The 20,152-nt window shown below is 42.7% G+C and overlaps 2 protein-coding genes across 9 annotated transcripts in view; one reads left to right on the top strand and one right to left on the bottom strand.

Annotated features, from left to right (window-relative positions):
- Nucleotides 1–3,219: 3,219 nt before the first annotated feature.
- LOC127009634 (trypsin-1-like) lies at nt 3,220–12,496 on the bottom strand. The gene is made up of 7 exons (XM_050882886.1): nt 12,364–12,496; nt 11,089–11,156; nt 9,553–9,656; nt 8,680–8,827; nt 8,368–8,487; nt 5,773–5,913; nt 3,220–3,492 (listed from the first exon to the last, which is right to left on the bottom strand). Exons 1-7 carry the CDS (start codon nt 12,410–12,412, stop codon nt 3,349–3,351), a joined length of 774 nt encoding a protein of 257 aa, XP_050738843.1. The 5' UTR covers nt 12,413–12,496; the 3' UTR covers nt 3,220–3,348.
- LOC127009632 (uncharacterized) overlaps nt 10,859–20,152 on the top strand; it is a 15,720-nt gene continuing 6,426 nt past the window's right edge. Inside the window, exons 1-3 of one of the 8 annotated variants that reach the window (XM_050882883.1) lie at nt 13,303–13,411; nt 13,682–13,778; nt 19,236–19,310. In XM_050882883.1, the coding sequence (XP_050738840.1) occupies nt 19,271–19,310 (40 nt within the window). In that variant the 5' untranslated portion in view covers nt 13,303–13,411; nt 13,682–13,778; nt 19,236–19,270. Of the gene's footprint in view, nt 10,991–13,302; nt 13,412–13,681; nt 13,779–18,717; nt 19,021–19,235; nt 19,311–20,152 lie in introns of those variants that run through there. The other 7 variants (XM_050882884.1, XM_050882879.1, XM_050882878.1 and 4 more) reach the window with 7 other exon arrangements.

Below are 20,152 nucleotides of genomic sequence, written 5' to 3'. Positions count from 1 at the left end.
AGGTAACTAAGATTTAAAAAGTAAAACAATGAATGACAATATTAAAATATAGGAGCATATTAGTATTCATGAAAATTTATTTTGTCAAAATATCCAACTTTGCTTGTAATTAATATTCATGCATTCATTTATAATGTGTAGCTATTCAGAAGTGCATGCACTACTGAGGATAAACAGAGGTGAGGTGTGGTCAAGGCCCAAAGTAGTGGTCATTGCACATGACGTGACCTGACTTGTATACCTGACCTGTGTACCTGATCTGGCTCCCACCACAAGCATTCCTCTGACTACACCCATATTCTCCCATGTAGCCTACAGCTGAGTTGACATCTCGCTCTCGTACGGTGTAGTGCGAACTCAGCGATGGATGGAGAGAAATTAATTTAACTGGTGGAAAAACATATCTGCCTCTTTGACATGTCCCATAAAGACTATAGCAACAACTGGAAGAACATGGTTAGCACAGCTGAGATGTGTCCGGGCTGAAGGACAGGATCTTACTAGGCTTCTACAAAACGGTTTGAGCATGCTGTTGCCGGCTGGAGCCTGCTGACCGGCCCATGACGGTTCCGTGCAGGTCCGGGCCGTTTACGTGCTGGTGTAGTGTGAATACACATCTGTTGCCGGTCCGTTACGGTCCAATTCAGGTAGGCTACGGTCACGCCCCGTAAACGTGTTGGACCTGCACGGGACCGTCATGGTATTCACACCGTTTCGTAGCAGTACGATCCTGTCCTTCAGCCCGGATACATCTCAGCTGTGTTAACTATGTTCAATAATATTAGTGACAATAACTTGGCAGTGATGGCACCTCTTATGGAAGAAGAGGACAATTAAAATCTCCAAAAGAAAAACAAAAGACTTTGGGTACATAAATCAATAAAGAAAAGGAGAACAGAAGGAGAATATGCAACACTATACAAAGACCTGATGGACGATTAACAAAAATTCCATCAGTATTTCAGGCTGCCCAGACATCAGATTCATGTATTGCTAAATCTACTTGAGGACACTATCAGGAAAAGATTGTAAAAAGTGCAAGGACCACTACATTGGGCCTTGACCACACCTCACCTCTGTTTATCCTCAGTAGCGCACATCTGCTGAAAAGCTACACATTATAAATGAATGCATGAATATTAATTAGTTACCTTTTGCGTAGGAGAGAGAGAGAGAGAGAGAGAGAGAGAGAGAGAGAGAGAGAGAGAGAGAGAGAGAGAATGAATGAATGAATGGGGTGCTACGCTCCCCGAGGCCACGCCTGTCTGCTGTGCTGGTGCCGGTCGGTGACGGAAGCGTGTTCACACTATCCAACACTGACAGGCTCCGGACCGGGCCGTACCAGCGCGGACCTACAAAATATTCTCGCCGACAATCCCGACTGCTGGTAAAGGTCCGCTCCGGAGACGTGCAGCCAACTGAAACGGCTTTACGGACATGTGTCTAGAGTCTAGACGGTGTCTGGAAGAAAGGGGAGGGATATAGGATAGGTATAACATACTGGCATTTCCGGGCACTACAACGCTATAGCTGCAGGTGGGATCGGCTCTCATCTCTGATGCATTACCCTTCGAACCTGTGGTGAGTAAGAGCCCACCCATTACACGGCCACTAACATCTGGGTTACCACAGTTTACCTTCCATAGATTTCCTCAGCAACCAATTATCGACCAGCGCGGAAGGAGGATGAACAGCAGCGTGAGTTGCACACCGACTGACCTAACCCCCAGATACCACAGCAATGACCACCCCGACCACCACGCCCAGCTCTGCCAACCCCCCCCCACTCCACCATCGAACATCAAGCCAGTAAAATTCGGCAACTCTCAGCTCGTGTTGAGAGAGATGATTTTTTTTTTTTGGGGGGGGGTAGGGGTAAAAGTAAAGTTGGAAGCACATGCTATAGCTGCGCGTGGCGGTGGTGCTCATCTCCGTTCCGTTGGCCCTATGAGTCTGTTGTGGGAAAAAGCCCATTACCCTAACACACGGCCAGTGTAGCATCCGGGTTATGACCGTTTACCTTCCCCATTTCCCAGGTACCCATTTATTGACCATACCGAAAGGAATGATGACCACCGGGGTGTGTTGCACGCCGACTGCCCAGTCAGATTCGTATAGTTAGGGACGTAAACCATTGCACCGCGGAGGGAGGAGGAAGGGGAGGATATTTTTTATTTATTTATTTATTAATTTATTTTTTTGCTTGGCGCACGTTGCAACCCTTTTCAGTCAAAGTCGCAAATGAAAGTTTAGGGTTAATAAGGAGCCAGTGGCCCGCTCATCGGGGACTGGAAATACATACCCGTCGGAGGACCCAAAGTGGGGATAACGAGTCAACCACTCGTGATGACTGCCATCAAATTGTTTTCCCCCGTGTGTAATTAATTTCTGTGCGATCCTTATCGCCGGTACGGTCTCAAGGCGGGCCTTTGTAGCCACAGCTCGTTAGTAGAGCGGGTAAAATTTACTTTAGTCCGACTCAGCTATGACGCCAATACGGGCGGCGCCCAGTCGGGGAGTTCCCTGTCCTTAGCGCTGACAAATCTTCTTTAATATATACAGAATATTTGATACACAATTCCAAGTAGCACGTAGATAGCATATGAGGGAGTGATGTACTAGAGGTGATGCAGCAGCGATGTAAAGAGGTTCGGGCCCCACACAAACTGACTTTATATTTGTGTGACGAGTGTATGGACAGCATGTGGGTGGCGTTCAGCCTTCGTTGAGCGTTGCCAGCTGGTTGAGACAGGACTGGACCAAGATCTATATAAAGATCTTTATTTAGATCCTGGACTGGACCACTTCTGAAGCACCAGGTCTGCACGCTTACCACTAGTCCGACGTCTACCCATCCAATCATCTGTCGATCTATCTGTCTATTTATATCAATTAACTCTCAAATTCTCTCTCTCTCTCTCTCTCTCTCTCTCTCTCTCTCTCTCTCTCTCTCTCTCTCTCTCTCCATATGCAATGCCAACATATTTCTAGGTAGGGATGAATGGACACGTAGGGTGGCAGAAGTGTGTATTTATACCTAGTCTGGTCGAGTATGGATGGAACGTATGCTGAATACGTCTACAGAGATTAAAAAAAATAAAAAAAAAACCACCACGGGGGCATTTTGAGTTAAGATATATACCTGATATCGTTTATTTAATGTGTAAATAAAAAAAAAAAATCATGGTGTACTTTTAGGGATAACGAAAACTCTACAAGTAAGTTTTATGTCTACTTTAATAATTTCACCATTTTTTGACATAAACGAAACATGCCTTCGAAGCGTTACTCGGTCTTCTCCATTAGACACGATGCTGCTCGTCTCTCCTTGTTGGTGACACGGCAAACTTAGGACTCGAAGTGGCCAACGATCCAGTCGTAGTAAGGAGCGAGAAGATTCACCACAGCCGGGTAGTCGTTACAGCTGAGATGCCAAGACACCATAGCCAACGCGGTCCCATCGGCGGCACGGACCAACGCGCCTTCGTCCCCCTAATATGAATTGAGAGGACTTTGTGCGTGCGCCGAGATGAGGAAGGGTGAAGACGAGTGTATGTGACAATATATGTTACGTTATTGAGCTAAGTGATAGGAAAACAAGGGTGTTGTTGCTGAAATAGACGTAAATATGTTACGGAATAAATGTAGGAGTGAAAGAAGTGCGGACTACAGTCAGTGTGATCATTCTACGTCACTGGAAGACTTAGGCAGAGTGGCATTTTTAATATTAAAGACGAATGTAAGAAACGTGGCTGGGAATAAAAAAAAAAGATACCTAAAAAAAAAGACGAAAACTGCAATGCTCCGTATGAATAATTGAGAAAATTTAATAATACTTAACGACATCGACAGCAACGACGGCGCCGACAACAAAAACAACAACAAAAGCAACAAAAACAACAACAACAACAACAACAACAACAAAAGCAACATGAACAACAATTACGCCAAATAAATAATAATTTATAACAAAAGTAATAATAATAATAATGATAATAATAATAATAATAATAATAATAATAATAATAATAATAATAATAATAATAATAATAATAATAATAATAATAATAATAATAATAATAATAATAATAATAATAATAATAATAATAATAATAATAATAATCTAATAAAAATAATTATAATAATAATATTTATTATTAACAACAACAATACTACTACTAACACTACTACTACTACTACTAATGATTATACTAATAATATCATGCCAGTATCTAGTCAATCATCATCACTTTCATACTCATCAGTCATCATCATCAACATTAATCTGCTTTTTTATGCACACCACCATCATCATAACTTCAAACAGCAAACAGAAACCAAAGTCGTGCATATATGTAGAAATGTGGAAAAAGCACACACACACACACACACACACACACACACACACACACACATCGCTCATATTCCACACAGCCATCCACGCACTGACGATCTCCCTTAAAACGGGTACTGGTCCTACTGGATACCATGACTTCCGAATCCGTGAGAAAAGTCATTAAAGGGAAAAGAGGCATGGTTGCATACCGCTGCCATCAACCTCACACCTTAGAGCAGTGGTTCCCAAACTGGGGGACATGGCTCCCTGGGGTGCCATATAACAGAATGCACGGGGCCATATTCTGAGGCTATGTACAGATAACACCAAAGGAGTTTAGCGGGTAGGCAGCTAGTGGAGGGAGCTTACAGGTTCAGCTCAGGTTTGTGTAATGTCTTGCTGCCAGGGACGTGAGCAATGCGTCCCATTTTTTTTTTTCGTCTGTGTTATTACCTTGTTTTATCTGATTCTGTGTTCTTGACATAAAACAAGACATGGAGATGTTTTAGGGTAGTAGATAATTTTAACTCAACATAGTGTTAAGGCTTCCTAAGCTACGGATTCTGTATGATAACCTGGTCTTGATTCTTGAGTATCAGCAAGGATGTTCAAATTATTCACAGTTATCCACACATTCACAGTTGTAACATTGATCACCGTGTGTGCCTCCCCATATAATCAGTTTGACCCCACCTGTGAATACTTCAGTGTTATATGAACTTAAGCCAACATCAGAATGAAGGAATGTAGACACTCACTGTAGTCACGGGTTATGGTTGGGGGGGGTGGGGGCGGGGGGGGGGTGATGGACAAGGATCATGTATGAAAAGTGGGTAACGACCAGAAAAAAGTTTGGGAACCACTGCCTTAGAGAATACTTTTAGATAGATAGATAGGTAGATAGAAAGGTAGACCACATCCCACACACTATAGTACAGAACAAGTACTTCTTGGCCCATTCACGCTGCGTAGCCCTTGTGCCTGGTTAATTAAGTGGGAATATTAGTTATCGATTCCAGCCAGCACATACATTTGTCGCGCCTGCACCCAATAGATGGAAGTCAAGGTCATTGTCGAACATTCCATTTATAGGCCATCTGTGTGAGCCCAAAGTGGGGTTGCCATATTCTTGCAAGCTTTCCGACATGATGAAGAATCTAGGACACAAAAAAGTCAAAGCAGTACATTTAATTACAGATTTCAAGATTTTCACCAGACTCGTCACTTCGAGATGTCAGGTATTGAGGAAAGTCGGACGTTCATATTTCTAAGTTCTCTTCGAAAACATGTGCTGCGAGCCTCTAAACGTTGACACTATGCATTTGTTGAAAAGGTATCGGTTTTGTAGTCTTCAATACTATGAAAAGAAAAATTGAAAAGAGATAAACTCATCCCACGAACCAGTGACAAACAGACAGACCAACAGGCATACTCACCACACAGACTCCCTCCGTTTCGGTGCTCTGCAAGCACCCCTCGTTGGGCTGCACGAACATTCCGTAGATATCGGCGCATTCCACCTGGGACATGTAGGTCAGGTTGACCGCCTTCTGCTGGCTCTGGATCACTCCGTCTGGCTGTGCATCAGAGTTAAGGTCAAGATTAGTTAGGTCAAGGTAAGTAGTCCGTATTATCATTGAAAATATTTGTGTGTAGTGGTGACTTAACTTTTCATTATCTTTTGTATACGTGTTCATTTGTCTACATAACACTCCCCGACCACAATATTAACACATAGAAGGCGGGATTCCACTGCATCCACTTCCCTTGTCTCATACCAAAACACATCTTATTAAGAGCTTCTGTCCCTCTCTGCACATTTCTTATAGTCCGATGTCCTTGTCAGCAATGTTAGTGAAGTGCTTCATGAGGATTAACTTCCTTACGTCCTTGTAGGTACCAGCCCCTTCACTAAACAACCACTTATCTAGCGTCTTCTCGAGGTGACGAGTGCATGCCACGTAGGTGTCGGTAGTTCTCTTGCGGCCCCCTCTGAACATTAGCCTGTAGGCCTCCGGCCAGAGTTCATAAGCTTTTAGATGACCGTCTTGAGCTCCTCGTAGTCCTCCAGGTTATCCACCTCATTCCGTCGTACGCCGACAGTGCCTTGCCCTTCAGCTTGATAGCCACGAGTCCCACCTATCTCTGCCGAGGCCACTCGAACTCCCGGGCCTTCTTCTCGAACCTTACGAGCCACTCCGTCACTTTCTCCTCATCAAAATGCGGAACTAGCTTCAAACTCCTAATGAAACTAGCTTCCGGAGTCTCTTCCCAGGTCACTGTTGGGTTTACTCTACGCGAGTCTATCCCAAGCTTTAACCGTGACTTCTCCAACTCTGTCGCTCCGTCTCTTCATACTGCAACCTTCTCCATCACTCTCTCCTGTCTCCTCTGAGTCCTCTCCTCCCCTCCATCTCCAACTTCCTCAACTCTAACTGCAGTTGAGCCTCGTGGGCCAACACTCCCGGACCCAACGGAGTAGAATGAGCCCCATCATAGAAACCAAAAGTGGGTGCAGAAGGGCGGGCATTAGGCAGAAGGGGAAGTGGATCGAACAACTGAAGGCTGGACGGTCGGATTGGTTCAGGTGTAAGAGACATTCTGCCGCTGCTCTGGGAAGGTGTTCTCGGAATCACCTCCTCCAGCGGGGACTCAGGGCGAGGATTACCTGGGGCGCTCGGTTCAGGAGTCACCATAGTAAAAGTTAACAATAATACTGACAATAAGCAAAATTAGGTAACTGATAGCACTGACGTTAATAGAAAAACTCAAATATTACAGGCGAGGTCGCCACTTTTACAAATAACGAAAGGAGCATGCTCAGAACCAACTACCAGTTCCGTCTGCCGACTCCAATCTCCGCAACAGACAGCACGGCCGCAGCTGCGACCCGTGATTTTAACACCTGAGTCCAGACTCTCTAAGGGGAGACAAGTTAATTCCCTGTTCTCTCTCTGTCTCGTGTGCAGCGCGGGCTGGTACTGGTCTGCCTGCTTATGAGCGGGGCAAGAAGCCTCGCTCGTCTCGTATAATACTTGAAGGAGTCTATTAACGCTGCCACAGCCCTACACCATGTAGGACGCACCTTACCCAAGTTATTTGGAGAATACCGCCCACTACGTAAGATGGACTTCCATCCACTTCTCCAAACAACTCGGGCGGGGAAAATTCGTTTGAGAGGGGCAACCGGACTCGCCTGCACTACCCTCCTCTTAAATGTAAAGATTGTGGGTGTGTAAGTGTGTGTGCGTGTTACCTAGTAGGCCGAAAACTGATGCCATCCTCCCCTTGAGAGCTTTCCCCCTCCTCCAAGCGCCAAAGCATTACACCATGCTAGCTGGTCGACCTTAACCTTGACCGGGCAGCCTCCGCATCAAACTTCTAGCGAAGCCAAACAACACTCATAAGAGTGTTGAAAGGACAGGGAAAGAATGGAAGTTCCTGCAGCTGAGGCTGTGTGGGGAGACACTTAGAGGAGGATTGTGGCAGTGAAACAGTTCCTAGAGAGAATGTGGTGTGTTAGGAGTAGGGTGTAGAATGTATGATGGGTATTGTTTCTTTCTGTGCAATTTTTTATAATTTTTTACAAAGGCCTGACTTGGGAGAAATCCCAAGTTACCTGTAAGATCAAGATCAAGATCAGGCACTGCGTGATGGGAGACGCGAGGCCTCCGTGCTCTGCCATGTCTGGGAGCAGAATGGCCGAGCCGAGCCACATATGCGCAGATGGGAGGCAACAGTTTATCACGGGTACTGTTTTTCACGCTACACCGGCCGCCCCCCTCTGCCGCGTGGTCCGGGGGCTCGCGAGAGGTGATATATTTATATATATATATATATATATATATATATATATATATATATATATATATATATATATATATATATATATATATATATATATATATATATATATATATATATATATATATATATAAGAAATGTCTGTGATGAGGCAGAAATTGATTAAGTAACCCGTATGGTTGGATGTGCGTGAGGCGTGAGAAGGAATATTCGTGCGTGTTACTTACCCCGTCCTGGCCCCAGCCCACGACCGTCACGACAGTGCCAGTGGCTGGCTCTGGGGTGTCAGGGGGAGGCAGCACTGCGGGGGATATCAGGCCGCTAACGAAGACGAAATTGTGGCTGAGCTGAGGGTAAGAAGGAAAATGAGCAGTGAGATGTGTCCACCGGCACATACTTTATCAACAAGCGTAACGTATAAAATATGAATAGATAAAGAAGTTGGTGACACAAAACTACAACATAGGAAAAATACTGAGCTTTTGACAGCCATTTCTGTTATGGAAAAGTACAATACTCAAGTCTCCTTTCCTCCTCACCCGGAGAATAGCCAGGTCGTTCGTGTGTGTCACCGCCTCATAATTCTCGTGGATGAAAATTTCATTGACATTTTTGTACTCCTCGTAGCCTGACGTGCCGTCGAGGTTGGAGCCTGCGCCCATCACGTGCAGGTAGAGCATACCCTCACTGGTGGGGAACAGACAAACACAATGTGGTAGATACATAGCGCTATAATTCTAAGAAACAAATAAACTGTCTAAAGACATGTTATGTCTGGCACTGCTTTTGTAGGTCTGAAAAGTTAAGTCACTAGATTGTGAACCAAGTCAATTAAATTTCACAGAAAAACAACAGTCTATATTAGTGTTGTTCTGGTGACTTCGTGTATGTTCCGACACTAGAGCTAAAATTTCATCAAGCATAACCGAACACGGGCGGCAGTGGGCTACACTCTGGATTAAGTCAAGATTTAAGATGACCTCTTCACGTGTCCTTGAACTGCCCCTCTTCTGACGCGGGCAAGTCGCGGGGTCCTCCCAGTATTATAAACAGGAATTGTCAGTTTCTTACATTATGTGCTGGTACTTGAGAAAAGCAGAAATTAATGGGTATAAATATGAAAAAGAAAAGGTATGGAAGGTTAACTTTTTTTTTTTTATAGTGTGTGTGTGTGTGTGTGTTAAGACCGATGGTCACTATATAATGATAAAAATGATGTGAATTTTGAAGTGAATTTTAGTATGAGAAGGAGAAGACCGCGCTGATCAATTTAGGCTTTTTGAAAATGGACAGTTCATGACACCCAGGTCAAAGTGACTCAAAGCCTTACGGGAATTTTAATCACACAGTATCGATTCGCCGCTCAAGAAAGCTCAGCACCATAATAATACAAAAAGAGGAGCATAACTCACCCCTCGACACAGGTGGCGGTGGTGAGCACATGGTTGTCGTTGACGATGATGCCTCCACACAGGTGACGTCTGCCGCCCACCAGCGGGTCTGTGTACACCGACACCTGCACCGAACATAACATTTGTTAGCTTAAGAGAGCCGAGATGTGTGTGTGTGTGTGTGTGTGTGTGTGTGTGTGTGTGTGTGTGTGTGTGTGTGTGTGTGTGTGTACTTTAAATCTTTAACCATTTACTATTAAGATGTTCAGTTTTGTTATTTTTTATCATTATCAAGCCTCATAGCTTTCCAAACTGCATTATGACCGCTGAAGACATCTTACGATAATGAATTACTTCAAGGACCACAATAACAGTAAGAAACACTGAATGGTTTCGACAAATTCATAACTATATCATAAGAAACTGAATACACACAAGGAGACAAAACACACCTCTAAGAACAACACAAGATATTTAACGTAAGAGTTTGCAGTAAAGAATTAAAGCTCCGCTCCATCCATCGAATACTCATTAATCAGTATGTACATTCCTCTTCCAGATAAAATCAATCACATTCATCTGGACGAACTAATGAGCTAATTTACCCTTCAAGCTGCGGAATTTTTTTGTCTCATTCAAGGATGCTGAGCCAAGTTTTTCTAACACTGAATGCTCTTGAAAAATAGAGGTAGGAGCTTCATCTCTTCGGTAAACAATGAGAACAAACTCTCGCTCCATTGGTATAATTGTCAGTTTGTACGTCCCTTTCCAATTAGTGTTCATACCAAAAAAAATACCTTGGAAAAATAAAGGTGAGGTATAGAAAATAAATTGTGAAAATATACTTGAAAACACGATTTTTTTTGTACGGTTTCATTTTTCAAGTTTACCTCAATTTTCTAGGGTTATTTTTTGCTCATGGTATGATCACAACTTGGTATAATGAGTAGAATTGGGGAACAGACCGCACTTAGTTGAGACAGCATCATCGCAGGAGAAAATGAGTCAGGAGATCGTCCATGTGTGTAGCAAAAACAACACAGGAATGAAGGAACACAAATTAGTCTCACGCACATCCTCTTATTTTTCAGATTTCCTTACTTGACCTTCCACCCTAAAAAAAAAAAATAATAAATAAAAAATCTGCTCATCCTACCCAATCCTCACGTACACACATACACAACCTTCTCCCCCCCACACACCCCTCCTCTCCCGACACACACTGCGTAGTTCAGTGGTTAGCCCGCTCCCCTCACAACCTAAACCCGGGCTCATTTCCCGGGCGGAGTGGATATGAATGGGCAGTCATTGTCCACCCACCAGTGAATGGGTGCCGGGTGTTAGTCGGGGGTTGTGTTCCGCTTCTCGGGTGTGTGAGTGTGATATGTTGTAGCCGCACCCAACGATCCATCACCAGATCTCCTACATCATTCAAGGAAGGCTTGGAGTCACGAGTCAAGTGAGTGATCAGACTCTAGTCAATTACACACACACACACACACACATACACACACACACACACACACACACACATGCAGGTAGCAGCACAATACTCACCACTTCAGGGTAGTCTCCATCACTGGTGTAGGATCCACCGATGATCCTCTCCAAGGGACCCGCAACACCTGCGGAAAATAATCAATCAATCAATGGGGACATACACTGGTTGGCGCCTCGCCTTGCCCACCCTACGACGCCAAGCCCAGGGATCCCTCCGGGCAAATCTCCATGCAGGCCCTCTTCTCATCCGTAGTACCTCCTGGCAGGATCTATCGACTTGCTCAAGCCACGAACTCTGTGGGCGTCACTTCGCCTCCACCACTCAGGGTTGTCTCTTTTACAGAGACAACCCGATGAGCAGGGTCGGCTTCTGGGCAGCGCGCCACATGCCGTACTATGCAGGTAATATATGTCGAATCAGTCTCACAGAGTAGTCACCAGTTGAACACAAAGTCATCCCAGAGATAAATGCGGGAGACATTAAGCACAAAATAATTGTCTGAGTATATATATATATATATATATATATATATATATATATATATATATATATATATATATATATATATATATATATATATATATATATATATATATATATATATATATATATATATATATATATATATATATATATATATATATATATATATATATATATATATATATATATATATATATATATATATATATATATATATATATATATATATATATATATATATATATATATATATATATATATATATATATATATATATATATATATATATATATATATATATATATATATATATATATATATATATATATATATATATATATATATATATATATATATATATATATATATATATATATATATATATATATATATATATATATATATATATATATATATATATATATATATATATATATATATATATATATATATATATACTACTACTTGGAAGGCAGAAAGCAGACGGGTTAGCTGGTCAATAATTTATATTCGCTTTAGTAAATCAAATGTGAAAGAAAATGGAAACGTGTTGATAAAATGAACAATTACAGTCGACACCAAATAGAGCAATAAACTAGAAAAAGAAAGAGACGACATGAGGAGGAGGGCTAGGTGGTGGGGAGAAGCCTGTGTCCTCGAGCCACTGGACCCAAGGCTGGTGGTAAATATGGCAGTGGTGGGAACATTCGTACTAAAAAAAAAACAATATTCGATATCAAATCCAATATTGCTTTGGTCCGCAACAAAAGAAGACTTTCCATTGCGGCACACGGCTGTATATGATTCAGGCGATTGCATTCAGGGAGGGTTTAAACAAATTCGCTTACTCAGGGCGGCGAGGGCCAGGAGGGCGAAGGCTGTACGTAGGCTCTTCATGGTGTGGCGGCGACACTAGGACTGGTCACGCGTCTTCCCCTCCCAGTCTTAAACAGTCTGTGCATCCTCCCACGCACCCGTGTATCTCTTGCGATAAAGAAATTTGTGCACTGTATCGTACCTGTATCTGTATCACTGTATATATGTCTGTATCATCTCCGCCAGTTCTTCTGCCCCGCACAGATGCTTTTCATTTATAAGGACCTTGTCCCCCCTCGTATGGAGTACGCATCTCACGTGGGGGGGGGGCTCCACTCACACAGCTCTCTTGGACAGAGTGGAGTCTAAGACTCTTCGTCTCATCAGCTCTCCTCCTCTTACTGACAGCCTTCTACCTCTTAAATTCCGCCGCCATGTTGCATCTCTTTCTATCTTCTATCGATATTTTCATGCTGACTACTCTTCTGAACTTGCTAACTGCATGCCTCTTCCCTTCCCGCGGCCCCGGTGCACACGTCTTTCTACTCATGCTCATCCTTATATTGCCCAAACCCCTTATGCAAGAGTTAATTTAACAAGCATCTCCATTCTTTCATCCCCTTCATTGGTAAACTCTGGAACAGCCCTCCTTCGTCTGTATTTTTTCTTGCCTATAACTTGACCTCATTCAAGAAGAGTGTATCAAGACACCTCTTCACCCGAAATTGACCTCTCTTTTGGCTACTCTTTACTTTTGTGTATTATGGGAGCGGCGAGCAGCAGGCTTTTTGTCTTGTTTTTGCACTCTTTTTGTTGCCCTTGAGCCGTCTCCTTTGTTGTACAAAAAAACTTCCATATTGCTGCGTTTTTCTTTCATTTCCATCTCTTCTTTTGCACCCCCCACCCCCCCACTCCCACACCCACGCTATCTATATATCTATCTATATATCTAATTCGCCTCTGGATATTTCTCTATAAAAAAATCTCTCGTTGACAAAAACTGTCTACTCACCAATCTTCATTAAACTCAACGTGAAAGGAGTTACGCTGCTTCATCACTGTTGCGTCGAACTGTATCAGGTTTGATTATCAAGGTTGTCAGTTTTTACAATTATTTGTGTGAAAATGAACAGTTAAATATCTTCATTCCCCAACAGCATGATGCAGCATAATAGGAAGCAAAGGCAAAATAGAGGGTGTCATTATCGCCATTATATATCTGATGAGTGTTGACCCAGTCCTTGGAAAATCCATAACGAGTATACATTAATAGATACGTTATCTATAACTCCGGTGCTCTCTCTCTCTCTCTCTCTCTCTCTCTCTCTCTCTCTCTCTGTGGACCCCCAGACTTTCACGGCAGCGTAGCATGGACCTAGGACTAAGGACTGGCTGGGCGCAGGGGGTCGGGAACCCTGACTGGCCACGGTGACCCCGAAACCCCACGGTGAGACACCTGTACACTCTCACGTTTCATGGGGCGCCGGCATATGTTCAGGTCATAATTTTTGGGTGTCATGATGCTGTGACTTTTTTCGAATTTAATTGTTAATTTCCGAGAATAATAATAATAATAATAATGATAATAATAATAATAATAATAATAATAATAATAATAATAATATATATATATATATATATATATATATATATATATATATATATATATATATATATATATATATATATATATATATATATATATATATATATATATATATATATATATATATATATATATATATATATATATATATATATATATATATATATATATATATATATATATATATATAACGTATTAAGTACGAGTTATATGATTGTCAGATGGGGATAAATGGCAATGTAAGGGAGAAGACTTAATGGTGTATGGAAGGAAGGTACGGTACTAGGAAGACGAGAGCAGCTGACGTTGGAAGCTCCAAAGTAGAAAGTGTATAGACTGGAGGAATGACATGACATAACTGACTGAGAAGTTTGATGATGCTAAGGATGTCTGCAAGATAAAGGGGGGGGGGGGGTAGGGGGGGTACGATAAAGTAGAGTCAAACAAAGGAAGGTACTGTTAGGTTTTTGAGAATGAAATGGGAATTCAAGGAAAATATGGTGGTGAATGTTTAGGTTAGTAGTAGAATGTGCTACTACTACAACAACTACATAAATGATACCTCCACCCATGTTTATTCTCCCCACACATAATCATGGAGAGCTCCAAAGTTTGGAGGTCATTAGCCCCAACTCTGTTTGCTAATGACTGTGGCATCCAACCATATCACTAATACTACCTGACACTAAATCACCTATCATCTATTACATCTAGATCCCCCTTTCCTTCCCTACTCAGGTCACTCCCGACCCACCCTAATGTCACTCTCCACCACTGTGGCTTCATAGTCCATATTGGAGATGTTGGTGGCTTTTGGGCCAGTGTCTGGTGCCCCTAAGACATAGGACAACAACTACTACTTCTACTACTACTACTACTACTACTACTACTACTACTACTACTACTACTACTACTACTACTACTACTACTACTACTACTACTTCCACTACAACTACTTCTTCCACTACTACTACTACTACTACTACTACTACTGCTACTACTACCACTATTACTGCTACAACAACAACAACAACAACTACTACTACTACTTCTTCTACTACTACTACTACTACTACTACTGCTACTTCAACAACTACTACAACTATTTATTTTACCATCAGCACTACTACTAATATTGTCAGTCGACCAATCTTTACATTCAGCTTTTAGGGCGTTTGGTAGGCAGACAGACAAACAGACGGACAACGTCGAAAGCATAATCGCCCTTCTCGCTGCGCAGAGGCGGGCGATACTAAAAATGACAGCGTTATTGCACTCAAAAAAGTACCACCCGCCATACTGGCCTATCGTTATCGGAATTTATCGGAACGCATCTCAGTGGTGCAACTACGAATCCGAGGACCCGGGTTCGAATCCCACCACGGGGAGCCAGCGCACAGCAACCCAACTGTCCATCCTCCCTTTTGGGCTGGTCGATAAATGGGTGCCGGCACTTTGTGAAACCTGGGGAAGGTGAACTATGGTAATCCAGACGTCACACCTGCCTTGTGTCCCGCCACAGGCTTAAGGGCCAATGTGACTGAGATGAGCACCGAAGCCACGCCCATCTTAACGTATGTTCCCAACTATACTTTCACCTTTATCTGATATGTAGCCGTACCACCCCTGCAGGAAACAGGAAATCAAACAAATAGCTGGAACAACTCCCAAACTCCCTCCACTTGCCCACATAGCATTCATGCTCTGGGGCCGACCACCGCCGACAAACTTCGGGTTCTCTCTGGAAATACTGACGGTTTTCCCTTAAAACACGGGCGGGTTTTCAATTTGGTCACTGTCGTTTAGTAAGTCACATTTCATCATTTACTCGCTATCATTCAGTCGGCTTTTGTTGGATTTTTCCCACTAGTTAATCAGTTTGAGATATTCACTCAAGGATATTCTCAGGTGTACTTGATAACAACATATCAGTTCGTTAAACTATCTCTCTCTCTCTCTCTCTCTCTCTCTCTCTCTCTCTCTCTCTCTCTCTCTCTCTCTCTCTCTCTCTCTCTCTCTCTCTCTCTCTCTCTCTCTCTCTCTCTCTCTCACACACACACACACATACACACACACACACACCTATGACCCTTTGTTTTATTTTATCTAACTTTATTTATTTATTTTTAGGTGCTGGCTGCAGCGCCGGTAGACTCTCTTGAGGGGCCTCTTGAACGGCCCCATCCCGTTAAAGACGCAAGCGAATTTTATTTATAGTGACTGCCATGATGTATGACCATTTGCAACGCCTTCTAATGTCGTGTCTTCTGCTCTTCCCATACACATTGTTTGTTAACCTTCCCATCGGTGAGAACGTGTCAGCCAACGATAAGAGGCAGTCCAAGAAAACCACGTGACTGAAATGACGTGTTCTCTGTAAAACTAAAATATATAGATAAATAGACGATAATATCCTGCATGAAGTGTCGGGACAACTTCCGCATAAGTAACTTATTTGCACACGGAATGATATGTAAAGGTGGATATTTCAACAAGGCCTTTTGTCCTGGCCTTTACTCTTTAACTCCGTGTGGTGGGGATATACAGCAGCAACAACAACAATATGAGTAACGACAATAGTGAAAATTATAATAGTAAAGCCGAAATTGACCTCTCTTTCGGCCACCTCTTTTGATTCCTTTTTTTTTTTTTTTAGGAGCAGCGAGTAGCGGGCTTTTTTTATTATTATTGTTTCCTTTTTTGTGCCCTTGAGCTGTCTCCTTTGTTGTAAAAATAAAAAATATCCCAGACCCACCCACCCACACCCACACACGCAAGTGGAAGCAGGAGGAACAGTTTCCACGCCTCGCCTCGGCTCCCAGCAGCCCTGCCTCCTCTCCCCGCCCCGCCGTGGGAAATTCCTTTGTACTGTTTCAAAATAGGTTTCACAGAGATTTCTGGATTTTATTTTCTATCCGTCGAAAGGTCTCTCAAAAAGTTTTTTCCTCCTTTTTTTTTCCCCTTTCTTCCAAAGTCTTTCTTTCATTCCTTCTAACTCTCTCTTTTTCGTATTTTACTTACTCTCATCCCTTCTACCTTTTTTATTACGTTCTTTCTTTCTTTTCATTCACATTCATTTTAATTTTTTTAAATCTTTTCTATAACCGATATATATATATATATATATATATATATATATATATATATATATATATATATATATATATATATATATATATATATATATATATATATATAAAGATTGCGCTGAAATGTTGAGTTAGTCAATATAACACATGCAATCCTTTCACCCTCCGGAGCACCAGGGACGCGCAATCCCTCACAACGCAACACAACCGCACATGACAACATCACTCTGTATACACATTTCACTAGACTCTATTAGGATTTTTGTCATGATAAGAAGTCGCGGAGCTATTGTGATGAATGCAAAGTTTGGTATGTGTGTGTGTGTGTGTGTGTGTGTGTGTGTGTGTGTGTGTCATTATAGTAAGCTAACTGTCACCGGTGCTTTTGTTTGTCCCTCTAATACATAGCTCATGCATACATTAGGTTACTGTTATACTATATACATACAACAAAAATACATCACACTGTACCACACTATACTCCACTCAACTCCACTGCATCACATTATACTGAAACGCAATACTACGCCGCACTGCAGAACGTTATACACGGCTGTTCTCCACACTTTCCTCACTAGGTCCTCATTTTATTTTATGCCTCACGCCTCATGTCTCCCGTCGTCTTGTATTTAGTATATTATTTGAATTGCTGACACGGGCTGCGCCGACTCGTGACCCGTATCTTAAAGACCCGTGCAGCATATCAAATTACAGGAGAGGATGTTGCCCATTACTGCAAGACCAATTTATCTTGAAATGCACAACTTTTTATTGCACACGCTAAAGCCTGTTTCATTTTTAACGTTGTATTTGTCTTCATAACAATAATGTGGTCGATTTATCTTTTTTTACCCATTTTTCAAGGCGTCGTTATTTGTTTTTGTTGATTCTTTATATAACTTTTTACGTCTGAGTTTGTAACATGCCGACTTAGTTTTGTGAAAATCCAACACTTCTAACTAACTCTGTCCCAAAAGTGGAGTTGAAAAGCCACACTAACCACATAATATAATAGAAACCATTACGACGTTTAAATAATCTGGCGTAACATCAAGGTACACACCATACGCCGGATTAAAGAGACGGGAGGGTTGTTATGGGGTTGGGGAGAGGCTGGGTGGGGTGCGTGTGGAGCAAAAGTGACGGGGAAGTGGGTGTGTCGGGCGGGGAATGAGATGAGGGTGTGGGGAAGCAGGGAGGATTTCCGGCACAAAGACCAGCCTTGTTTTGTGATGACGCGGAGGGAAGTGAGGGAGACGGGCGGGGGAAGGGGGGATATCGGCGGACACATTTTTATCCCATCCCTTGCCAACACTGTAATCTCCACTTCTACTCTCCCGTATCCTCTCCTGCTCTCCTTCACTCCCTCACGTCTCACCCCATTCCGCTTATCACGTCGCTGCCTCCCACACACACACACCCCTTGCCTCCTCTTCTTTCGTACACTTATATTGGCCTTGTCTTTCATTTGGTATTTCCTCTCATTTTCCTCTCCCCCTCACACACACACACACACACACACACACACACACACACACACACACACAAACAGACAAACAGTTTTGCACTCTTATAGACACAAAAATCTGGACAGAACATGCTGGTATTGAAGACACAAATTTTCTAAACTTATGGATGCAGTCTCTCTCTCTCTCTCTCTTTCAAAGCAGGCCGCCACTTCCGGGCTTCATCAATAACATCACCGGATGTTTCATGGTACACCTCTCAGTGTGACCTCCCACAGCACTGGTGGCGGTGGTGTGACCCTCGTTACAGGTGACACTGGCGAACCCCCTAGCACGGGTAACGGTGGCCTGACGCCCTCAGAGGTGACGTGGTGACCTAAGACACAGGTGACGGAGGTGGGATGCAAGGAACAGGTGATGGTGGTGTGACCCTTAATGCTGATACTGATGATCCCTGCCTCAAGGGTAGCGTAGCTGTAACCTTCTGCCTAGTAGCTACAGATGACGCCAGAATAATCCTCAGCACAGGTGACGAGAGGGGGGTGGGAAGGAACCTGAAGTACAAGTTATGGTGTTAGTGTAATCCCAACACAGGTGACAATACGAAAAACAGGTGACGATCTTGACCTTTAGGACAGATGTTTGTATTTTGATGTTCAGGATAAGTGATGCCAGTGTGTGCAAATACTCAGGTGCGAACATAAGCTATTCACACGTCTAATCTTGGTGCTTGGTGCCGACAGGTGTGAGGTTCGAGACAAGTTCTGGAGCTCTGGTGATGTCACAAGTCAAGACGATGCCTGACGCCATGGCTAAAGGTACTGTGAATCTGATTATATAGAACTGATGGGGCTGCAATAAGTACCTGAGATGGGGCGGGCGATGACAAGTGTGACTGAAAATAATGACAGACGTCCACCGCAGTTTCTCTAAGTAAAGGAAGCCTCTGGAAATAATAATGCATAAGGGAGATTTTGTCTCTTCCATCATACCATTTTTTGTTTTGCTGCATTTGTATGCCATCCTAAGGAGTTATGTTTTGTAATATATGGTAATATATGGCATTTAAAAAGAACACCTGCATCCTTACATGCATAAACTCAGGCGTACCTAATACTGCATGTTGTCTCAGCGCTAAACACTGGTACTACGGCCATCAAGTCTGCCATACATGTGAATTTACAAAGCCGGTTGTGGCGTGCGAGTTACCGCAGCTCGCTTTCACAGACTATATTCAACAACTGATTTTCAACACATTCAGGGAAAATGAGAAGCTAAATGGATTATGCACCGACTCCCTCAACTCGGATTTGAACAAGCACTCATGGGTTAGTAGTTAGGAGCGTTGATCACTGCACCACAGTAGCTGGAGATTAAAAAAAAGCATACTTTCTTACTGATTATGTTAGCGTTGCCAAATTAAAAAAAAATGTTCGTTTCGGTTGGTATCATGATTGCATGGGCGACTGTTACTTTGTCACTTCAAATAATTGATCGCCGTGTGACTGTTGATTGGTGAAATGGGTGTTTGGGTATCATTTGGAGGAAGAAACTGTGGTGTCAGTTAATGAAAAACGCATTGGCTTACGGCACCAAGACAGTGAGGGGAAACTCGTATCAGATTCAAATGCTCAAAATTCTATGACCAAAATAATATACA

Source organism: Eriocheir sinensis, chromosome 41 (assembly GCF_024679095.1).
Source record: "Eriocheir sinensis breed Jianghai 21 chromosome 41, ASM2467909v1, whole genome shotgun sequence".
In the NCBI taxonomy this organism is placed as follows: domain Eukaryota; kingdom Metazoa; phylum Arthropoda; class Malacostraca; order Decapoda; family Varunidae; genus Eriocheir; species Eriocheir sinensis.
The sequence above is the reverse complement of the archived record's forward strand: the minus strand, read 5'-3'. Positions and strand labels throughout refer to the sequence as shown.

Excerpts from the sequence above, each read along its gene's own strand:
- LOC127009634 (XM_050882886.1), bottom strand. The coding sequence starts at position 12,412 with ATGAAGAGCCTACGTACAGCCTTCGCCCTCCTGGCCCTCGCCGCCCTG. Across the intron at positions 11,157-12,363 it reads CCTGGCCCTCGCCGCCCTGA|GTGTTGCGGGTCCCTTGGAG; the intron begins GTAAGCGAATTT and ends TATTTTCCGCAG. Across the intron at positions 5,914-8,367 it reads TGGGCTGGGGCCAGGACGGG|CCAGACGGAGTGATCCAGAG; the intron begins GTAAGTAACACG and ends TCTGATGCACAG.